Genomic DNA, 22,017 nt, shown 5'->3' on the forward strand with positions numbered 1-22,017 from the left:
ATAAAATGTACTCTTCACAGCTTTCATTCAAACATCAAATCCTTTCTGAGCAACTTTCTCATCTTCAGATTTTAGTAGGCTCCCAACAGTGCTGCTCTGAAATCTCCAGACAAACTGAGCTTTTTTGTTGAATATATATCCTTTTGAACATAGCATATATTCTGGCTCGCTGTGTTTTCTTCATAGTGCTTTACTGGCATATATTCACTCAACACATCCACTGCATTATTTAAAGTGTTATTATGGGTGACACATAAGTCATGCTAAAGTTAGAGTAATGGAGCAGCAGCATCTGGAAGTAGACACATTCACATAAATCAGATATAAATCAGGTTTTAAAGCATCTTTAAAAAGGTTCATTCCTTAGGAGTAAAAGTCTGCAGTGACAATTGAAATAGTTTCTTCCATTATGAAAAGTTAAGATTAAATTAAATTGGTTTTGGAAAGGTAAACACACCATAGTTGATTTTTGTTTCCAGATTTTTAATTTTCCTGTGAGGTAAAGACTAGCCATGAATATTCAAAGGGTTTTCATCTCTTGAAGGAAAGCTATAATACTTCATTCTGTGAGCTAAATAACATTGTGGCTGTTTTATCTCTGATGAAAGTCAGCAATGTATAGTGGTTTAAACTTTAACATTCTCTAAAACTGCACTACCAAAAAATGTACGCATCTGTGTAAACTGTCATATTTTAAAGTAAATTGCCACATAGTAATATGCAAACTGTAACATTTTCCATTTGCTAATTGATGGAAAGGATCAACCCTGAACCTCAACATGAATTACGTGGGCATCAGCAGCAGACCTTTAAAATGCTAATGTAATATGCACTTCTGCTGACCTTTTTCTGTAGTTTTAATCAGGCCCAGTCCTGTCGCCTCTGCCCTGTTTACCTAAATAGAGTTGATCTTTTGTGTGCAGCAGTCAAGGCAGATGGTCTATGCACCGTCCTTTGTGACCCCGGGGCCCAGGTCACCTCTGAAACCATATGACAGCTCATGACTCTGTTGTTGCTGACCACATAAATATTCTTGTAAAATTAACTTGCATGTAAAATTACGTTTAATATTTAACTCGTTGTGCTGAATGAGTGACGCTTATTTTGAGTTTTAAAGCGTAATGTTGCAACAGAGGAAATTTTACTCAAGTAAAACCTTTAATGTTAGTCATACTTATTACTTGATTTGTTGAAAAAAAAAGTAGGTTAAGATGAACATTTTTATGTAAAATACTTTTTTACTACTTCACCTCAGTATGTTTTCACCTTGAGCTGGGAAACTACGGTTTAAAGTAAAGGCTGTTCAAATAAGTACATTTCAAATATGATTAAATGTTTTTCTACTGCAGAAATCTCTTTACATCTTGAATTTACTCCAATAATTTGATTGTTATGTTTGAGGTGACTATACCCTTCAAAGTCTATAGTTTTCTGACTCATAATTTTTCAACAGTATAGTGCCCAACAGAAGTATGACTCCTAAGTGAACAATTTTTACATTTTGTCAGAATGTTAAAGTATTTTACTGTGATTTCATTTTTCTTTTCATTGATCAATTCAAAGTAACATAATTCTGGAATGTGGAAATGAAATGATATAAGACTATCAAGAATTTTGAACATTCTTTTCTCTGATACCCCTAAATAAATACCTGTGAAAATCAACTGGCTTCAAAAGGTAGATAAACTCGTTAACATATTTGCAATCCACAATTCTCCCCTGTATGAAGATTTTGCAAGACGTAGGAATAGCCAATAAGTTCTTTTTGCTACAGGCCATGCACGAGGTTACACAAATGTGTTAAAGAAAGTGTCCTACTTAAAGTCAAAAGTTAGTCAGTTGCATATTTTGAACCCAGAAGAGCAATAGTTCTTACGTTAAATTGCTAATATTTGCAATAATCTCAAGTAACTCAGATTTCCATGGAAGACTTGTGGAAGGGAACACGATTAGTAGTTGAACCAAATGAACCAGATCACTTTTAAAGGCCCATTTTGTTGAACAAAGACATAAAAGATATAACAGTTATATTATTCTAATAAAACAGTGACATTTTTAAATCCACTTTGTGACTGACATACATAATATTACAGTGAGGGAGCATCAGAAATAAAATGATAATTTTGTGAGCCTCAATTTGATGTACAGTCTTAGCAGTAATACTTCAGTTCAGTTCAATTATGTAACAAAAACTTTTTAAATATGAAAATCCAGATTTGTTTTTTCCAATTTGCATATGCAGCTGATACTGAAGAAATTCTGTTCGTGAGCAATTTTTTTTTAAAAAAAATCCATTGTCACTACATAGGAAAAGATACATTACACACAGTTTCTTAGCAACTGTTTAATCATGAAAAGTGAAAAACAGAAATTATAGACAAATATATGCAAATACAGAATAAATACAAAAGAAATATTAGGACATGGATGACATTAGACTGAAAAGTAAAACAGTATCATTGTTTATTCAAGTACCATTAGGAAACTTTGAGCTGCGGCATAATTTTTAGAACGTCCTTGGCATTTAGATCAGCCTTATATTCATTTATCAGACCAATTGAAAAATAGTATTTATGACTAACATGGTAAACCTGCTCAACATGTTGGCCACAAACTAAAAAAAAAAAAAAAAAAAAACATTCCAGGTTTTTAAAACGTACTCCAGTGAGTGATTGTTTATTGGGTTTAAAGTAATCCAACTTGCAGACGTTGAACTCTAAAGAAATGAAACCAGTATTGTAAAGGTATTTCAAGAGGTAAGTCAATTGGATCCAGTATAGGATTGTTGCTAAAATTAAAAACAAACTCAAATTTTGCATGACAGACAACACCAAAGTCAATCAACATCTAAAAACTGTGACAATTACTAATTTAACTTGGTGAATCGGATTGAATTTGATCAATCAAATGACATGAAAACAGCAAGACATTTTCAAACAACCAGTGGGCTTGGTACATTTTGTAAAGAGTCTTGTTGTAGAAATCTTTTTAAAATAAATTTTTAGAGTAAAACCAGGTGCTTAAAGATGCTGACTTGCTGGGACAGGACACACAGATTATCCCATAATGAAACATTAAAGGATTTTTAATTAGCTGCTACTTTGATATAAAGGCCCAGATGTTTTTGTCCAATCAGCTAACATTTGCAGATTGATTTGATTTAAAAAAAAAAAAAAAAGACAGCAAGGGATCATCTTTAAGCACTTAGTTTTTTAGAAATGTCATGGTTGTACTGTTGTATTGACATAGTCACATGTTTCTTCTCCATGCTTATTCCTCTCTCATCTTCATATGGTGATGAAGCCTCCTTGGTCATTGCTGACTGACTCTGGGACGACACACCGGCCCCTTCTCCTGGTCACGCGTCTCTTCCGATGAAATTTAGCATAACATCGGAATCCTGAAAGATATATTCATAAAGCACCTTTGCTCAAATCTAAATGTAAGATTACAGAAACATTGTGAGGAAACTTTCAGTATTCATTCATGAGAGTTGAGGAACACTCCAGATAGGTTCTCTGTCTAGCCCAAGAAAACACAGAGAAACACAGGATGGTGGACAAGCAATGATGCATGCACACACTGCACTTTGCAATATAACGCAACTACTCAACCAAACATGCATGTTTTGTACTGTGAGAGGAAGCCGGGGTGTCGGCAAAGAACCAATGCATACATATGGAGAACAATCAAACTCCGTGCAGTAAGACCCCTGGCTGGGACTCAAACCCCAAGACCTTGGATGAAGTTGGATAAAATATCTGAAAACCCACATATTGTGCCCAAATCTACAGAAATTCAAGAACTGATAGAAGCTGTATTTTGACATCGCTCAATCATGAAAGGGTTACACAGCAGGCTTTGAGAGTCTAGGAAATCACAGTGACAGGTCTCATTCACAAATGGAGAAAAGACGGAACAGTAATTGACTCATGTTTACTTTAAAAGTAAACCATTCTATTCAGCAGTTGTAATTCTGTTTCACAGAATAATTTAGCATGTTTGAGGTAACTTTAGTCTAATTCGTTTGGAATTATTCATAACGAAATTGAGATGGTGATTTAAGTCAACAATTAAAAACAATCAAAATCACATCTACTATGACTGGATCTACTTACCTTCCTCACACATGCAATCATCGTAACATTTGTTGTTCAGGCCCCTGTTGTGAGGTTTGCACTCATGTTGTCTCAGGTCACAACAGGAACCTGATGCACAAGAAACACAGAAATTACAACATGAAAATGAATACACAGACAGTTTGGAGTGCTACAAGGGTGATCTAAAAGATGTTTATTTTGGAGTGATGAAATAATTTGTTGAGTTAAGTGATGTGTGAATTCTATAATCAAATTCTATCTAATTAAGGAGTTATTTATGTTCACACTGACCTGGAAGACAGTCCAGATGGTGGTCACATGGCTCAATTGCATCCACATCTGCTGTCAAATTTCCACTGCTGAGGTTTTTACTCCGTCTCTTGTCTGCAGCAGGAAAATCATTTCAACACAACAGATTTATTTTAAACAAAACTGATCAAAGAGGTTGTAACTATGGCAATTATCTTTTCTTCACGGTTTTTAAAATTTATTTCCATGGTTTTAAGAAGACATAATTAATCTGTCTTCTAATCTCAGGGTACAACTTCAGTGACCCCAGACACTTACCAACCTAAAAAGTGCCTTTATTTTGTAATAAGATATCATAATTGTTTATCTAAAATCTGTAATAGAAGTTTTTCATAAGCTATTTCAGCTCTTTAACTGAATTAGCTTAAGAATAATTTGTCTTTCTTCTTAATTAAGAGGGCATGTTTCTTTAAAAGCCAGATAATTGTTTTCATGGCATGCTACTCATGCTGCATGTTCTGTTTTAAAACACTGGGTGGAATTCAATGGTTTAGATTTTAAAAACTTCTCTTTCGACTATTCTTAGAGTTCTGGCACCCCATAAATCTATCTCAAATTAGATTCTTCATTTTAAGTGACTTTTCCAAAATTGGACTGTAAAGCTTTGATTTCACAGGTGATAACAAAACTGCACTACAAACCATGACCAAAGATTTAAACTCTGTGCTTATATCAGAAACTAATGTGACAATTATGTTCAAATAATTGATTATTTGAGTTGTAAAATTAATGCCTATTGTAAAACCCATGTGTGTTTTAGCCCTACTATGATATCTAAAATTAAATAATTGTATTACAAATCTGTTAGAAAAATTGTCCAGGAGGTTGGCTTTTTAATCAGACAGACCATGTGCTTAACAAAATTTCCCCCGTCAATTAAAAATCTTTAATAAACCTGCATTACAGTGACTTTATGAACCTTTCTTTCTGGAAGATGGCCAGGAATCCACAGGCTTCATATCTTCATAATCCGTCCAGTCAAAGAGTGTCATGTCCAACGTGGGCATCACCTCTCCTTGACCTTGACCAGACTTCTGAAAGTCAAACTTAAATTGAAACTGCAAAGTCACAGTATTTCAGAGGAATCATTATCATTAAGTCTCACACGGATTTTGTGCAAAGAAACAAATAACATGCAGATGAACAAGTAACTGAATCTTCTTTTCGATTAAAAACTGGAACCACAATATAAAGTTCATACAGTGAGTGGTGTAAGTAACACACTAGAGACAGTTTCTTCAGTCTTTACCCGGCAGCAATAAGTTAAAAGAGTTTGCAGGTAAATGTATTAATGCTGTTCTTATTGCAACATTTTTGTTGTGACCAGCAGCAGTGATGCATCAGTGATTCATAAACTACCCTGAAAGGACAACAGAGACAGCAGCTAAGCTTCAGAAAACAATCGATTGGTAGCAGAGAAAACGTCTGCCCACAGACCAGCATACAAATAAACTTTGCACTGCTTATGTGTTTTAAATGCACTGCTTAGAGACTGAACCTTATAGAACATTAACCACAACTGCATACTTCATCTGTTTTTATTATGCAACAGCAGAGACTAAGTCTGGCATGAAGTGTTTCAGGAGCAGAGCTTGTGTCCTTTGTAACATTTACAAAGCACTAGATGATAGTGAAGGATTAAACAATACAATACAATATGCCCCCATTAGGTCTCCAGTTTTAAAAGCAATATCTCAGATTAAAAATTAACGATCTCTCTTTCACCTTGCTGTTTGAATTTTTTTTTAATCTTTGGCGTGAGTCATGTTTTTATTTAAGTGGAAGTGCTTTCAAATTTAAATGTTCTTCCTTTAGTGAAATAAAAATATTCAGATGAGAAATGTGTGTCATTTCAGCAAAACAAATCCCCACAGTCATTTCCTGAGCTGTTCTATTTTGCAATAAAAGCCATGAAAAAGATTTCCAGATTCAATTCCCTCGTGGAAAACAAATGCCTCACAGTGTAATTCAGTCAGCAGGACTTTGAGATGTTTCAGATGAAATACTTTAAACAGTAAACCCCCCTGGTGAAACAAGATCCATACTTTTCTTCAGCCTCTGTAAATATCAATTAGCAGGAGGTACCTGCTTCTGTACAGCTGCTCTTTAAACCTTGAATAAAAAGTGGATTAAGTGCTAATTAAAAATATCTTGCTTCTTGCTCACACCTGTGAACACTGGTCTTCCTAGGGTTTTTTAGTCTTTCATCGTACGAAAATATTTAATGACTCATTTTTTTTAATTTTTTTTAAGAAAAAGTTATCTTCTTGGATGTCAGCACCTGTTTCAAGACATTAAACCCTGTGAATTCTTTATGTGGTGTACTGGATTTTCAAAAGTTTAGAAATGTGCCTGTAATCTTTTCCAGCCTAATAGATTTTTTATTTTGTTATTTTGGTTCTTGTCTGCTCTTGGTTTTTCTATAACTTGAGAAATGATGGGTTTTTTGCCAATCTTGTACCCTTCTTGTAGCACTCTACAAATGGCCTTTCTGCAAGAAGAAAGAAATTGTTGAAAGAATCTCACAGTTATAAATTCTCCAACAAACAGTGTAGGGGACACAGGAGACATTTGGTCAGATGAGATTATACTCCAAATTCAGCTATGTGGCCATATAAAATAATCTATGTTGAGAGAAACTAACAAACACACCATTTCCATGATGAAACATGGTAGTGGCAGCATCATGAATGCAGCAGGGACTGGGAGATTGGTTGATATGAAAGCTGATAAAGTTGAATACAGAGCAATATTCAAAGAAATTACAAAATTCTCTAACGTTATCAATTCTCCTCCAGACATACAACTGGTGGGAACTGTTCACCTTCTCTGAACGTACCATCAGGGCTACAATGCAAAGCACAGCAAGACATTAAAATTGCCAAGGATGTAAATACAAATGAGAACTTCTACCAAAACTTGAAACGCACTACCTATTTAATCTCATTGAGCTTGAACTAATTAGTGAGGAAAAACTGACATACATTTTTGGATCCTGGATGTGCAAAGTTATGGAGACATATTGCAAAAGACTTGCAGCTGCGCTTTCAAGAATGTGGTTCTACAAAGCCACATTGTAGAACCACAATGTGGTTCTACAATGTGGAACCACATTGTGGTTCTACAATGTGGAACCACATTGTGGTTCTACAATGTGGAACCACATTGTGGTACACTTCAGGAAATGAAGTGTCTTACTTCATTTCCTGCAGAAATGAAGTAAGACACTTTACATTTTTTTACACTACTCTACACATTACTGTGTGTGTGTTCCTCACATAAAATTCAAATAAAGTAGGCTGAAGTTTGTGTTTGTACAGTTAAGGGTGAGAAAAATAATTTTGCAAAGCACTATGAAAAAAAAAATTGAATAGTTGGATTTCTACAGAGATCTGAAGGAGAAATGGGGCTTATCAAGTGGCTCTTTGTGTTATGTTGTCTGTCATCGCTTCCAAGACTTATACTGCATAGTTGATGCAGTATAACTCTTAGTTTTATAATTTAATTGGTTCTAAGAAATCAATTTTCTCTTTTACACTTCAGCCAAAGATGGGCGCATAATTAGCTTCATGCCCAGAAATGGACAGATCTTATTGAAAACATGTATGTCTCATTCTGGGTGGATGTGACAGGTGGTCAATGTCGGCCTCTGCACCCTGCAGTTTCTCCAGAGCACAAGCCCATAATAGAAGTAAAAAGCCGGAATGGTGGTGACACAAGGACAAAAAGGTGCTCACAGAAAACATGCTCTTGAACTCAGAGACCCAGCAGTCCGGTACTATTACAATGAATATGGTCATACCTCTCAAACACACTACAACTAAGAGCCGAGAGAGGTTGGATTGCTGGAGGACATTTTTCACCAGCAGCGTTCAGCTTCACAATTTCTTTTCTAAGATGAGCTAAGAGGTTTGGAGCAGCATAACTGCAGCAATGGGGCCCCATTTTCATTCCATTTCCCTGGCACACTGGAGTCACACTGAGGTACAGGAGACACAGCCTTTAATAAGCACTCCAGTTCTGTTGAGGTTACCTGGGGTTTGACAGAGCCAGGGGGAAGCGTTGGGGGATGCTCGTTCGTCGCCGTGGTAACCATGGAAGAGTCAGAGTCAAAGAGGCTGTCAATGGGGGAGGGGGGTTCACTGGGTGGGGTCACGCCAAGGAAGGGGGAGGTAGATGGTGAGGATGAAGAAGGGGGAGGATCCTCAAATTGGTCTCTGTCCTTGAACGCAGAGCTGGCCTCAGGCCCTGAGGGAAACCCTGACAAGATGGAAAAACCGTTGCTTTGTTTTGAATCTGAACAAAATCTACAAGAGCATACTCGGATCGCTTTTGTATTTTTTCATAACAATTCCTATTTTACTTTGCAATGCTTTTTTTGTACAGATGTTGTTTTCAAAAATGTTTCCTCGTGAACATTATTATTGCCGATCATCCCAAAGTCATGCACACATTTAATCCCCAAATTATTCATAAGATGGGCAGATTTAGGTTTAATGAAAACCTCTCCTATTTCTTTAGGTTGGAAATAATCTTAATGTTTTATAAAAGCCACTCCTGACTTGAATTTGATAGCGAATCTGTGGAGGAAGATATATACATGCTGCACGACAAACAAATTAAAGTTTCAGAATTCTGAGTTAACTAAACAATTTTCTTTAAAATTAAAAATCCAAAATGTCACTAAATGAAATGTTTTTCTGTCTCTTTAATCTGTCATGACATCACAAACTTATATTATGCACATTTGATAATAAACTCCATGGACTTATTGGTTTCCTTTAGAGCTTAAGCTCCACACAGCTCTTTTGTTTGAGTAAACGTGAATTAAATGATAATGAGGACAAATACCTTTTATGCGGTAGATTATTAGACCTTTAATTATAATAGAGTTTACCTTTTCTGTGACATTTTAGGCTATAATGAACCTGCAGCTTGTAATAACTAACTAACATTAAACATATTTTATTTGAGAATTGTAGCAATATTTAACATCAATGTTAAGTTTTGCTGTTGGTCCAGAACTGAAAATGGTTCAACTCAAAGTTCTGTTTAAACACTTGACCTGAACTTGTGCAAATCTCACCTTTTTTGTGTCGCACCTTGTCTCGTCGACTCCCTTGCTTCTTGTTCTCAAAAAGGTGCCTGTGTCCACTCCCATGGCCTCTTCCCTTGCGTGTTCCTACGAGCTGGTTTTCCTGGTTCTTGCTTTCCTGGTTCTGGGATGAGCTCTTTGCACCCTGTCGAGCTCTGTCCCTGCTTGGGCCCATTTCAACTCTCACTGGGTTCAGGCCCTCCAGGCCCGTCTCCTCATCATCAAGCCTGGGCAGAGGATGCAGGCCCCTGTGAGAGAGGATTCCAGCTTCGCCTTTAGCGTAGCGGCTCCTCTGGCTGCCGTGCCCCCTGCGATCTCTGCCATAGCTTTGGCTCTGCAGAACTTGACCAGGGTACTGTAGGGCATTACTGCTACCTGCTGAGATTTGTGCCTTTCTCCTCTTGCCATGTGGAGCAGCAGGATCAGCACCTTGTGACACAGCCAGGATGGTAAACAGGAACACCAGCAGCAGACTCCAGTAGAATGCCATTTTCTCTCCAACACGGCGCCACCTGCTGAGAGATGAAAACACATCTAAGTACTGCTCATTTTCTATTTTTTTTATGAAATGTAAATTACCTAGAAGTTCTTAAGCACAAGCAGACTCCATCATGTTAACATTTTTACTGAGGTTTCAACGGTACCTTTGCTTTTAGTAATTTGTTTTCACCTTTACATAGAGTTTGGTCATTTTTAGCCTTAAAAACATACTTAGATATGGTTAGACAACCATAATTTTATTTTTCACTTCAAGAACATAGATGAATCAAAATTTTTCGTTAAGCTTTTGTGCTTCATGTTCAGCATCTTGTCCTTTTTTCGGAACACATGGAGCATCTACAGCCGGGTATTTTGTACTGCCAGTTCATCGGTTTGCACTGGTTATTAAGAGGTTTTCCATTTGCTTTGACAACGAACAATTTTGGCTTTTTCTTTTTTTTTTTTACAGAAAATAAAATTTGTTTTATGACATCAATATGAGTTGGAGGTGGTCTAAAGTTGACTTGGTTTGCTCAAAGGTGCTAATGTGTCAAACTGAATAAGAAACAACCAGACCAAACAGCAATCAGGTTTAAAGTAAATGGAAATAGGGTGTAATTCAAAGCCTAAGAATATTATATAATTAAATATGTGTAAAAAACAAACAGACATAATTAAAAAAAATAGAATAAAGAAAATAGACTTATATGCAATGCTTTGAGTGCTCACTATTTGTTTATGGATACAAAACTGGGAAAGGAACAGCATTGGTAGTATTAGTAGCTTGCAAGGATTAACTTTTATTTACATTTTAAGTGTTTCACAGAAAGATTGAAAATCAACTGAATTTATTTCATTGAGCTCATTCAGTCCAGACTAACAGTTATAGAGATTATGTTTTTTAATTGTGACCATTTTAAAAAACATATTTGTTTGGCATTTTAATCGTGTAGCCCAATTTTAATTCTTGTGTAACTTTCGCTCTCTCTTGGTCAGGACTCCCCTGAATTAATCTCAACGGGACTTTACTGGTTGAACAATAAAAAAGCTCTTCCTCTTTTTCACAATGCTTCTTACATTTTCACTCCTGTGCCTTCATACATAACTCAAAATAAGACACTGCACTGCGCACATCTTTCATCACTGTCTATTCAGTGGTCTCAGGAGCCCTCCAGCTGCACCTTTCATTATGAAAGTCAACATATCTGCGAGATGTGACTGAATTGAAAGATGAGGCTCAGTATATCTACATTATTGGTGTGTCACTGCAACCAAATGTGAATAAAATGTGTGAAGAACAAAGCAGTGGAGCGGAACATTTATTCTTTTTTATCACTGCCTTGAGACCCACTACCTTATAGGACAATACGGTTAAACATTTTTTAGCTTACATTCTGATTTAACGTTAGTAGGCAGTTAATTGCATCTTGAGTGGCATATTTAAATTTAATTTAGCTTATTGAACTGTGATCGTGTTAATGCAAAGCATAACTAGGTTAAATAGAATACACTACAAAAGGTACAATATAAAAATGAAATATAATGTGTACCTAACTCTTTGCCTTCATGATTTAATGTACTAAAAATTACATGTTTAAGATGGAGGAAGAACCGTGCATAGTAGGAAAGTTACAAAGAATTCAAATGTAACCCTGTAAGACTTAGAGTAATACACGAAATAAAAATAATAAAGCATGTTTAACTCTAGTATGTATTTTGCACTGCTCGACTGTATAGCTTTCCGTTTATAGAGATAGTTTGTAACAGTTTATACAATCATCTCTATAACCTATTTTTAAAAAAATAGGTTTTAAGGTTTAAAGCTTTAAACTGATCCCTGCGTGCGTTCAAAGCTCCACAAAAACACTCACTCCACAGATAACAAGTGAACCATATGTTATTATTATTTCCTGATTACAGTGAATGAAAACATTTCAGATTACAATATTAAATCAGACCCACTCAAAATATTTTTAATACATTAATGTGGGCTTAATGAAATAATGTTTAATAACTGCTTAAAGACTATTAAAATAAAAATTTAAAAGAAATAATCTGAAACGCGAGCCTCAATTGAATGCATTTTCTAATTTGTTTAACATGACTGTAAATAAGAAATAACTGCGTAGCTTCCTAATGGGACTTCTTTTAATATGGTATATAGATTATTGCCTCCTCAGATTATTGTATTTGTCAGTGGCGCTGCCGTGTGTTCTCGTTATTATTCCCAGCACCGCACAACAGGCGCAGAGGTGGTTTTCCTCCTTAGTAAAACTCAAGATGACATAGTTAAAAATTGTTTGTTTTGTCCTCTTCTTAAACTGATTCAATCCATCGCTGCAGACAGTGCACACAGCTGTTATGGTGTTGCAGCAGGCGGGTCTCTTGTGTTAAAAGACAAACTGCGGTGCAGGGTATACAGAAAATCAATGAGCAAGAAATATTGAGCTGTTAGTGATGGTGAGTGTGTGCTCTCTCTGAGCCTGTAAGGCTGACTTGTGAGGGGGGCTGGGGCCTGATGAGGTCTTTGGTCTTTCATCACACTAAGTTGAGAAAGGCATACCATTGGTACACACAGGACATTTAAGGGTTTCTAGAAATAACAAAAAAGAATAGTCTGCTTTGTGTGGCGTGTGTGTGTGTGTTCGTAAATTGGGCAGAGGATAGTGCTGATGTCAGGGGAAATTTGCAGTGCGAGTGCAAGTATCACTCATGGGATTTAGAGCTGGAATATGTCAATGGACCTCTGGGAGTTCAACCAGCTGGGCTCTTTGAAAACTAGTGCATGTGGCTCTTCACTGGGGTGAGATCTTTATCTCTAAGTAGGCCTTTGGGGTGTCAAAGGTGAGGGTTATCAGCTGTGTGACATAGTCGGAGCTTAGCCAGAACGGGAATCTGTTTGTTTGACATACGAAGTGTTGCTGATGTTGAGTGCTTAACCCTGTAAGACCAAAAGAGGAATACAATGGACAAATAAACTAACAAATGGACAGAAAATGGCTTAAACATGTATATTATCATGCATCTGTTTGACTTTTTAAGCACATTTAAGTGAGGCTGGTCTAGAACTGGAGGATTATTTTCATGGCTGTTTGAAAAAATGTTGACCAATTTTAAAATAATTAAACATTTCTTTTTCATCAACTTCTCTAGCAAAAATATCACCTTTTATACTTTTTTCTAAATTTTGGTCCCACAATAGTATTAGATGACTAATGTTGAAGACGAAATCCATTGGCAATTTCTTTAAAATTTTTATTACAGTGTCTTTTTTTCTGTCCAGCATCTTTATGTAGATATATTTACTCCAAAGTTATGTCCTAATAATTTTATTTCAGATGCTAGTAACAAACCAGCTACCTTGTAAAATAATCCAAAAAATTAGCCAAGTGAGAGCATGTTTGATCGCAGCAGGTAGACAAATATTACAGTAATAACAGTTCTGGATATGAGGGATGTGGCGCCACTATCCGTGGACGGGGAACCAACAAAATTAATAAAAAAAAAATTAAAAAAAATATGACTAGGAAACTTGAAGTGAGTATTTACAAACAGCGTATTATTTTTTTGAATGTTAGTATTCTGGAACAATTAGCAGTAAAGGAAAATAATGCAGCAGCAAAGTCAATACAGTTGGAAGCAAAACACGAGCTAGTAAAGTACATTTTTACACAAATCAATGAGATTTTTGGATCTAAATGATTCAGTGAAATTATGAAATGTTTCTGTTTTGTTGCAAAAATGTTCAATTTATTCTAAATTAAGGCAAAACTGCCATTTACCTGTAACACGTATTGTAAAGAATCATCCTAACAAGGCAGAGACAGTCACTGTGGAAAAGCTGAGAGGTTCAAATGCCGTTCTCTGCATGCATACATGATTTCTTTACAATATGATCTCTGATTCTTTGTCTGCGTCTCCACAGGAGGCAGAAACAGCTGCAGGAGAAAGTCTGAATCCAAGTATAATTTTTACCTCGAGAACCTAATCTTCTTTTCTTGTTTGTCTGTTTTAGTCTCTTTTGATTGCTTCATCACAACTCACAGTTTAATTGTTTTTAGATAGCAAACAAATTTTAAGTGGTTATGGTTGAAAAATGAAAGCGCAAATCTAGCCTTGCATGCTAATGACCAAATGCCAAAGTGATTAGTTAGGGCTGACACATATCCAATACCTAAAACAGATCGATACTTTATCCTGAACTGTGTGTCTGCTGCCTGTACATTATCATTGACAGCTCAGTGGTAAACCCAGCTGTAATTATATTCATAGAGGGAACAAAATCAGGCCAGTGTCACACGAATACAGGAAGGCTGATGATCACCGTTAGCAAAACCTCGCAATGTATGTGACAATGTTTAGCACATTTTTAAAGAGTGTCCTGCTGGTGTCATACTGTAGTAATTTGGGCTACAAACATTATTTTGACAAGTCACAAAAACTTCAAAATGCATTTCCTAAAACTTTTCTGGGAACAGCAAAAAAAATGCAAGCTGTTTTAAAATAATTCAAGGTTCAGAACAACCATAAATGTTAGAAAACAACATTCCAATTTATATTAAATATTAAATTAGAGTAATAGAGGTGTTTGAATATAAATGAAATAAGCACATAATGGCAGATATTACAGCAGTATTAGTTGTCATGTGACTCCTTTTTTGTATGGCATCGTAATATCAAAATCCCACTTTTTACTGGTACTAAAAAGGCAGATGTGCATGCAGACAAGCGTTAAGGAAATTAAATATTCAACACCAATGAAATTCATGTATTGAATCCTTATTTTCACTCAAGGAAAAGTACTGTGGAAAAACCGCCAGTGTTTTGCCTATTTTTCAAAAGAAAAATCCTCGATAGGATGTCTGAAAATCTATTAAAAGCAAGATTTCATGACTTGAAACACAGCCTTGCAAAGAAATTGGGGCTTTCAGCCCACAGTTAACATGTTTTACACCAACTGTTCCTTTAGATAAGAAAAATAAAAGCAAAGTAAATAAATAAATAAAAATCTTATAGTGGAACCAGATAGTGGGAGCATTTTTATTTATTTATTTATTTTTTTGCTATGAAAGACTCACTGGCTCCATTTTCACAAAGAGCAAAAATCGTCTTTTCAGAAGTATTTATTCTCAACCTGACAAAGATTGTTCTTTTTTTCCCTTCTTTTGAGTGGAAGAATCAAAGGATAAATGCTCTGTTTGCAGAAACAAGCGCAAATCATAATCACCTGCACTGCAGATAAAAGCAGAAGCTTCACAACAACATGACCCTTCAAAGAAACCAGTTTTCTCAACAAAAAAAGAAAAGAGAAAAATGTGACGCTTACGTAGGAACAGAAGGCCTCCCCATCAAATCTGAGGCCTGAATAGAGCTGTCAACTGAAAGGGAAAGCGACTGACTATCTCAGCGCAGCAGCGCCCCGTTTCCCTCTCGCAGACTTTCATGTGCCACTAAACAGGTGGCCCTTTGACGAGGCGCGGGGTGAGGGTGATAATGGAGCACTCTGGGTGGCATTCTGGGTTTCAAGCGCGGCATCTAGTGTGTAATAAACAACCACAGCCGCCTGCTGGTGCTGTGTATTAAAACAAGCCTGTGTGCTGTTAGTGAAGCACAGCAGGACGAGCATCTGCACCGAGGTGATGGGACGCCACAAACTGGTGGCCTGACAGGTTTCTTTATCAACTTTCCTACAGGGGATAATCTACCACTCGAATGGCAACCTTTAAATACCAAAAGGAGCTGTCAATAAAGTGTTTAAAGAATCACCTCGGACTTAAGGATATTAGGAGATCTTATCAAAAGAACTTAATATTCTGTCTAAATCATACTCTATATAGAGGGATTCAAAATGATGTTTGCCAGATTTTATTTAATGCAGGTACCCTTTCAATGAATGTTAGCTGTTTAAATCAAATACTTCTCAAAGTGCTGCAAAAAGGTAAATTTAATCTCTGTATGACACAATATAATCTTTATTTTTTCTTTGAAAAAGACAAACGATGATGCACTGCTGGATTTCATTACAAACAACGGGAAGTTTCTACAAGATGCACCAATATGTTTTATTGGTGACTTTAACTAAATTGCAGTCATACTTTGTTTCCATACATAGAAATATTTGTGATAAAACTGAGCTATCTTTCAATACATTTGCTTTAGGGGAGCACCGATTGCAGTTTTCTGACCGATCTCAGATTATCGATCTTTAAAAAGGCAATTCCGATTTTGTCTGATACCAATTTTTCGGAAATGTCACGCAAGAAAGTTGCTAAGTTGACTGAGTGGGCTTAGTGTTATTATCTGCAAACGTGCAGACATGACCTGGTGGGCTATCAGTCAAACCTCACTCACTGGAGAGCAGAAGAGGACATTCGTTGATTTTTAGATGTTTGCTGCAGGTAGATAAGGTCAGGGGATAAGATTGGCTCCACATGCAAGCATCGACCAATTGCCAAGCTCCCAAAATTAAAGAAATCGGCACCGATAAATCGTCTGGGTGACAAATCGGTGCACCCCTAATTTGCATGCAAGTCTCCCTTGACAACAATCACATCTACATTGAAGAGTTACACAATTTTAACCTTCACTAAAGGTTTCAAAAACATTCAATATCAGACTTTCAAAGAATGCACTCATTCAAGAACACGTCGATCTAAGCTGGTCATTTATGTAAGACTAGGTTACCTTCATGAAAATCTTTAATTTCTTACTTACTTAAATCTATTTGCCATATCTTCCTTTCATGCATGCATGTCATCATCTTAAAAAAATACAGTTAAACATCAAGACATCGCAGGCAGAGCTATATTACTTATAAAAAATAGATTAAAAGCCCAATTTAAAAAAAGCACACAACAAATTTTTAAATTGAACAATGAAGATGGTATCTTAGATTTTTATAAAATATTTATGTCTAACATTCACTCCAAAATGTGCTGATTTAATCGTTTGTCAAACTCTTTCATGGCTCTTGTTTGACACATTTTACATTAGATGGCAAAACCTGGCTCGATTTTTCTTCCGGCTCAATGAAACAACAAAATCCTCACAAAGTAACAGCAAGTCTGCCCTCCTGCTGCTGCTTTTAAACAATGTAAATTGAATATATGGAAATACAAAAGGTGCTGTTTGGTGGACAATATGCACCCCGCATGAAATGTACCTTCAGGCATCATGCAATATAAGACCAGCTCTGGATTTTGTGTATTTAACAAAAAAAATCATAGCTGCGGTTAATAATAATAATTCTTTTTGGGGGGTTTTTCACAAGTACATGGATTATTTCCTGTACCAATAAGCAGTACAAATGGATACTTTTATAAAATTAAACATAATTTAATTTTACTTTAAAAGATTACTTTTTCCACCCATCATTTTGTCATGAAAACATTACATTTTTTAAAATGAAAAACAAAAAACATGAGTGTAGAAACGTTTTTGTGATGCTCATATGATCCAAAATTTATATTAAAATTTCAACATCAATTAGCTTGCTCTGAACAATTCAGTTGTTGAATCAGTGTATCTTCTGTGAAGGTGAGATTATACCTGTGATTTTTTACAGCGTGGGAGTGATAACTATTTACATTTTGACAGATGAAAAAAAAATAAAATTCCTAAAATAAACATGACACAATTCACACAGATTTGATCTCTCTTAGACTCAGACTGAATTCTTGATCTGAATCTCTGCTTCTAACCGTCTGATACTGAATGTTTAAACTCGGCACTAGACTGAAGGGAAAAATGCAATATAAAATGCAATAAAATAAATAAAAATAAAAAATGCAATATAAAATGCAATAAAATCTTAAAATCAATTCTATATTTTTCGGAAGCCAGGGCAGGGAGGCCGAAATTGAGCTGTAATAGTTTACATTTGTAGAAAACACAATTTATATGTATGAGCGTGTGTGGTGGGAGCTTTCATAAGCATGGCGCGAGATGGCCACCCGGGAGACATGAATCAAAGTAGAGTGTGTAAGTGTAAAATGATTGGTAATCTTGCAACAAATTGCAAAGCGGGCCCTATTGGAGTGCTGGATGATTAAGCTCTGATGAGATCAGAGACCTCTCTCCAGTCTGTGATCAACTGGTCAGTCCCTTAAGCAACGCTGTGCTCCAGTGACAGACTCGTTATAAAAATATACTTAACAGAGCCTGAACCCGGATCCGTGGCAGAGACAGAGAAGGTTGGAAAAAGAGAAGCGACGGGGCGGAACGGGAGGCGACCCTGGTATTAAACTGCTGCATGTGTGCATCTTTCAGCTTCACCTGCTGTGACACCAAACCTCGAGGAGCCATCTGCTCCCGTTGTTTTATCTCTCGGAGGAACCAGCAGGGCCATAAGGATCCAGCAAACAAAGACTCCAGAAACAGGCTGTTCAAGGAGAGCTGTCATGTTGCACAGAGACACCTTTACACCGTTTTGTTTCTGTATATGTGCAAGAAACAAAATTTGTGAATTTAAGATTAAGTATACTTTCATGATAAAATTTGATCAACTCAAAAGCCAGCTCTTTTCCAGTCTTTTGAGCTATGCATAACGTGCTAATTTAAAGCAGTCTGTCAAAAAGAAACCACAGGTCACAACGTGGGTGTGTGGCTTCAAGCTAACAAAAAAAATCCCCTTTGAGCTGCGTGGATCACTGAACTGTACACTTAAAACAGACTTAACATATAATGAGAGGGAAAATCTAAAATTAACTGCAGTAATCACAAGGAAAAATTTATGCTGAAAACACAAACAGACTTTGCTCTGCATAATGCAATATGCAATTAAGTAATAATGAAGCATGTTTGATTCATAAACACTTACCTCTATATGTCTTTGCTTGGCTATAATATGTCTATTTGGTGCAGCATGGGTGATCAGAAATATCACCTCAATAAAATTGGAGCAAAATACTGAGATAGTTAATGGCACTGCTCAGTAAACACGTCTGCCAAGCTGCAGCTAACGCCATAAAACTTCATTTCCTCAGGGACCAATTCCACTGACTTCAGCACAATAAAACTGCTTTGTCTGTCAAATCCTCCACAGTCTTTGGTGGGATTCACACATTGACTGGAGGGGATTTCTGTAGCTCATAGGTGTGGAAAGCGAAGGCCGTTGGAAGCAGTGATTTAAAAAAAAAAAAGAAAAGAGCCATAAGGAAGGTCCATCTGTCAGCAACAGAAGATGAGCAGAGAGCAGGGAAGACACAAAACAATTAGGTGGTAATTTGGTTGCAGGTACAACAGATGCAGGATGAGACCAGAACATTGTCTCCGAAGCGGCGCAACAGCAACAACATCTTGTGAAAACTCGTGCCAGTGCAGCAACACTTTAACTCTGCTTAAATCACTGCATGCACACAACTCACAGCAGGGAGTCCTCCTCTGACACCCACACAGAGGCATGTTCCAGAAATGTTGCAAGACACAAGCAGCACCAAGAAGCGAAACAAGAGACGACCCACCGAGAGAAGTGAGAACGAGAGAGACAAATGGAAGGGGGAGGAGGAAGAGAGGGTGAGAAACTGGGAGGAAAATGAGAAAATGAGATGCAACACAGAAAGAGTAGAAGTGGCAAAGAAATAGAAATTGAGGGTTTATCTCATTTAAGTAAAGTGTCTAAGACACCAATTTATTTATAGCAGCAAGGAACACCAACTGAGTCTACTCAAACACAACAAAGCTGTGGCTGCTTCAACCACCAACAAAACTTGTTTCTTCTGCTGACCCCTGAAATGTGGACACCTGTGTCTGTATGTGGACATAACACGTGGGAACAGTTTGACCCACCAGCAGGGGGGAAACGCTCCTGTTTGGACATTATGAAGTGAAGCATGCAAACTAATTATATGAACCCCAAATTTTCTCTCCCCCTCGGCTTCACCTCCTCCTCCTTTTCACGGAGCGAGCAGCACTCGCTGGCCTGCCAGTGTTGAGGGATCAGACGGATGCAGCCACATTTGGCAGCACTCAGCACAAGTTGTGAAGCATTGGTGCACGAGAAGAATGGACAATCAACAATATCGCTCAGGATGAAACGTAGCAGGGGTACAGCTTGTGCTGAGACCAAATGCTAAATTTCAAAACAATTTGTGAGATGGAGACAGTTTGAAATCACTGAAAGAAGGATAGAAATAATATATTTTTTAAATCCTTGATAATACTTTGCAGAAACATTTTTTTTATTGAGCCTAAAAAAAAGATTTTAGTGACAAACTTCTTAATTTTCAGAAAAAGGACAGCTTGAAACATAATGTGAGAGTGTCCTTGGGTGATTTTACATTTTCATCTTTCTAAACTGATAATCAGAGTTTCTGTTCACTCAACATTTAAACAGGATTTTTTTTTGTGTGTGTTTGTTTTTGTTTTCTTCTTCTGCTGACTGAATTCCTACAAACTCAGTCAATTTTTGCAATGAACTGGTCACAATTGTTCCATCTCTCACTCACACACTTCAACACGCTTTGATGTGGAGGACCAACAACAAACTGTGAAGAAGAGATAAGCTTTTCAATTTTTCATGATTTTTCATTAAATTCCTGCCACAATTCTTTGTTTTTTGGAAAAGCTACTACTTGAGCCACTTAAGCTTCGTAGTGTGAATCTAAATCGGATGCGTTTGCAAATTTTGATTAAGTTACTCTCTTCAAGTCAAACAGTTTTGCGATGTAATCGGGGGAACTCAGTGGACAAATTTCCGTGAATAAAGTTACATGCCAATGTAAACTCGCTCGAGCGTCTAAAAAACGCTTCAAAGCGTGAAAAAAGCGGCTCATTTACATTATAACATGCAGGGTAAAAAAAACATTAACATAGCATCTAAACGCAACAACTGTGTTGAGATTGTTCTTACTTTACGTTGGTTTGTCGTTTTCCTTTGATTTCGTCTCTGATTTAAGCGGCAGTTGGGTCATAAGGCGTCAGGTGGGACAGAAACGCAGCGCAGCAGCAGCAGCAGAAACAGAAGCAACACCCCGGTGGTCCGCTCTCCAAGATGATGTGCCGAGCATCCGGACACTCTCCTCCCACTTATGGAAGAGAAAAGACGCCAGATCGGGGTGCGCGCTCACGTTTGCGCGTCCGCGGAAGAACTGAATGTGTCTCTGAGATTGCAGTGACCACAATGGCGTTATTACAGAAATAAGAAGGGAAAGGTTAAATTACAAAGTCACAAAAATATGGACACATAAAAGAAAAAAAGAATATATGGGAACACTCAAATAACACATCCTAGATCTGAATGAATGAAANACAAAATCACACAAAAATCATCAATGGAAATCAAATTTATTAACCAATGGAGGCCTGGATTTGGAGCCACACACAAAATTAAAGTGACATGTTCCCTTTATTCTTTTGAGCAGTATATATATATATCAGATTTCAACTACTGCAGCTCTATTTCCAGCTCTATTTCATATTATGTTAAGTTTTTTATTTTTTATTTTTTGTCTTATTAAATATCTCTCAATGATCCTCCCAAGCTCTTGCCTGATTATGGTGCAGCTCCAACTAACATGATAAACAACAAACTTTTTTTTCTTGTTTTTTTCTTAATTGATCTTTCTTACAATCCTTAACTGAAATCTTAAAATTAATTTTCAAATTCTGAGAAATACAACTGGGGTGTCCAAAGTCAGTCCTTCAAAGGCCAGTATCCTGCATGATGTCTCGCTGGTTCAACACAGCTGGATCAAATGATAGCTTGTTAGCAGCTCTCAGCAGAACATTGACATGCTGAGGAGGAGGAGGAGGAGGAGGAAGAAACCATCACCAGGGAGAGAACTGCAACGTGCAGGATACCGACCCCTGAGGACTCACTTTGAACACCCCGGATCTACAACAATGAATCACACTGTGGGAATGGAAATAAGTCGCCCCTTAGATTGTTTTTAAGGGTTAATTGGTTAGTGTTGGGCATCAAAAATGTGCTTCCCTTTTGAAGAACGGGATGTTGCTAGTCAGCCCAAATAACTGCATAAAAAAATTAATTTAACAACCTGCAATCAAAACTTTTGCCATATGAAGAGATCAGTG

General features: G+C 36.9%; 1 protein-coding gene across 4 annotated transcripts; it reads right to left on the bottom strand.

Moving 5' to 3' along the window:
• Positions 1-359: 359 nt before the first annotated feature.
• On the bottom strand, positions 360-21,056 carry draxina (dorsal inhibitory axon guidance protein a). Of its 4 annotated transcripts, none has more exons than XM_016668944.1 (7): positions 20,834-21,056; positions 9,496-10,016; positions 8,443-8,669; positions 5,329-5,455; positions 4,392-4,484; positions 4,119-4,208; positions 360-3,400 (listed from the first exon to the last, which is right to left on the bottom strand). In XM_016668944.1, the coding sequence occupies exons 2-7, from the start codon at positions 9,992-9,994 to the stop codon at positions 3,288-3,290; spliced, it is 1,149 nt and encodes a 382-aa protein (XP_016524430.1). In that variant the 5' UTR covers positions 9,995-10,016; positions 20,834-21,056; the 3' UTR covers positions 360-3,287. The 4 variants fall into 4 exon arrangements, with proteins under 4 accessions (XP_016524430.1, XP_016524431.1, XP_016524429.1 ...); XM_016668945.1 differs by having other exon boundaries at positions 5,329-5,440; positions 9,496-10,019; positions 20,834-21,054; XM_016668943.1 differs by having other exon boundaries at positions 9,496-10,019; positions 20,834-21,054.
• Between the last annotated feature and the right edge of the window lie 961 nt (positions 21,057-22,017).

Source organism: Poecilia formosa, unplaced genomic scaffold (assembly GCF_000485575.1).
Source record: "Poecilia formosa unplaced genomic scaffold, Poecilia_formosa-5.1.2 Scaffold18, whole genome shotgun sequence".
Lineage (NCBI taxonomy): Eukaryota > Metazoa > Chordata > Actinopteri > Cyprinodontiformes > Poeciliidae > Poecilia > Poecilia formosa.

Bases quoted from the DNA above. Each gene is read 5' to 3' on its own strand.
- draxina (XM_016668944.1), bottom strand. From the start codon at position 9,994: ATGGCATTCTACTGGAGTCTGCTGCTGGTGTTCCTGTTTACCATCCTG. The intron at 8,670-9,495 runs GTGAGATTTGCA...CCATCTTGTCAG, and splicing joins CAAGGTGCGACACAAAAAAG to GGTTTCCCTCAGGGCCTGAG. The intron at 3,401-4,118 runs GTAAGTAGATCC...TATATCTTTCAG, and splicing joins TGATTGCATGTGTGAGGAAG to GATTCCGATGTTATGCTAAA.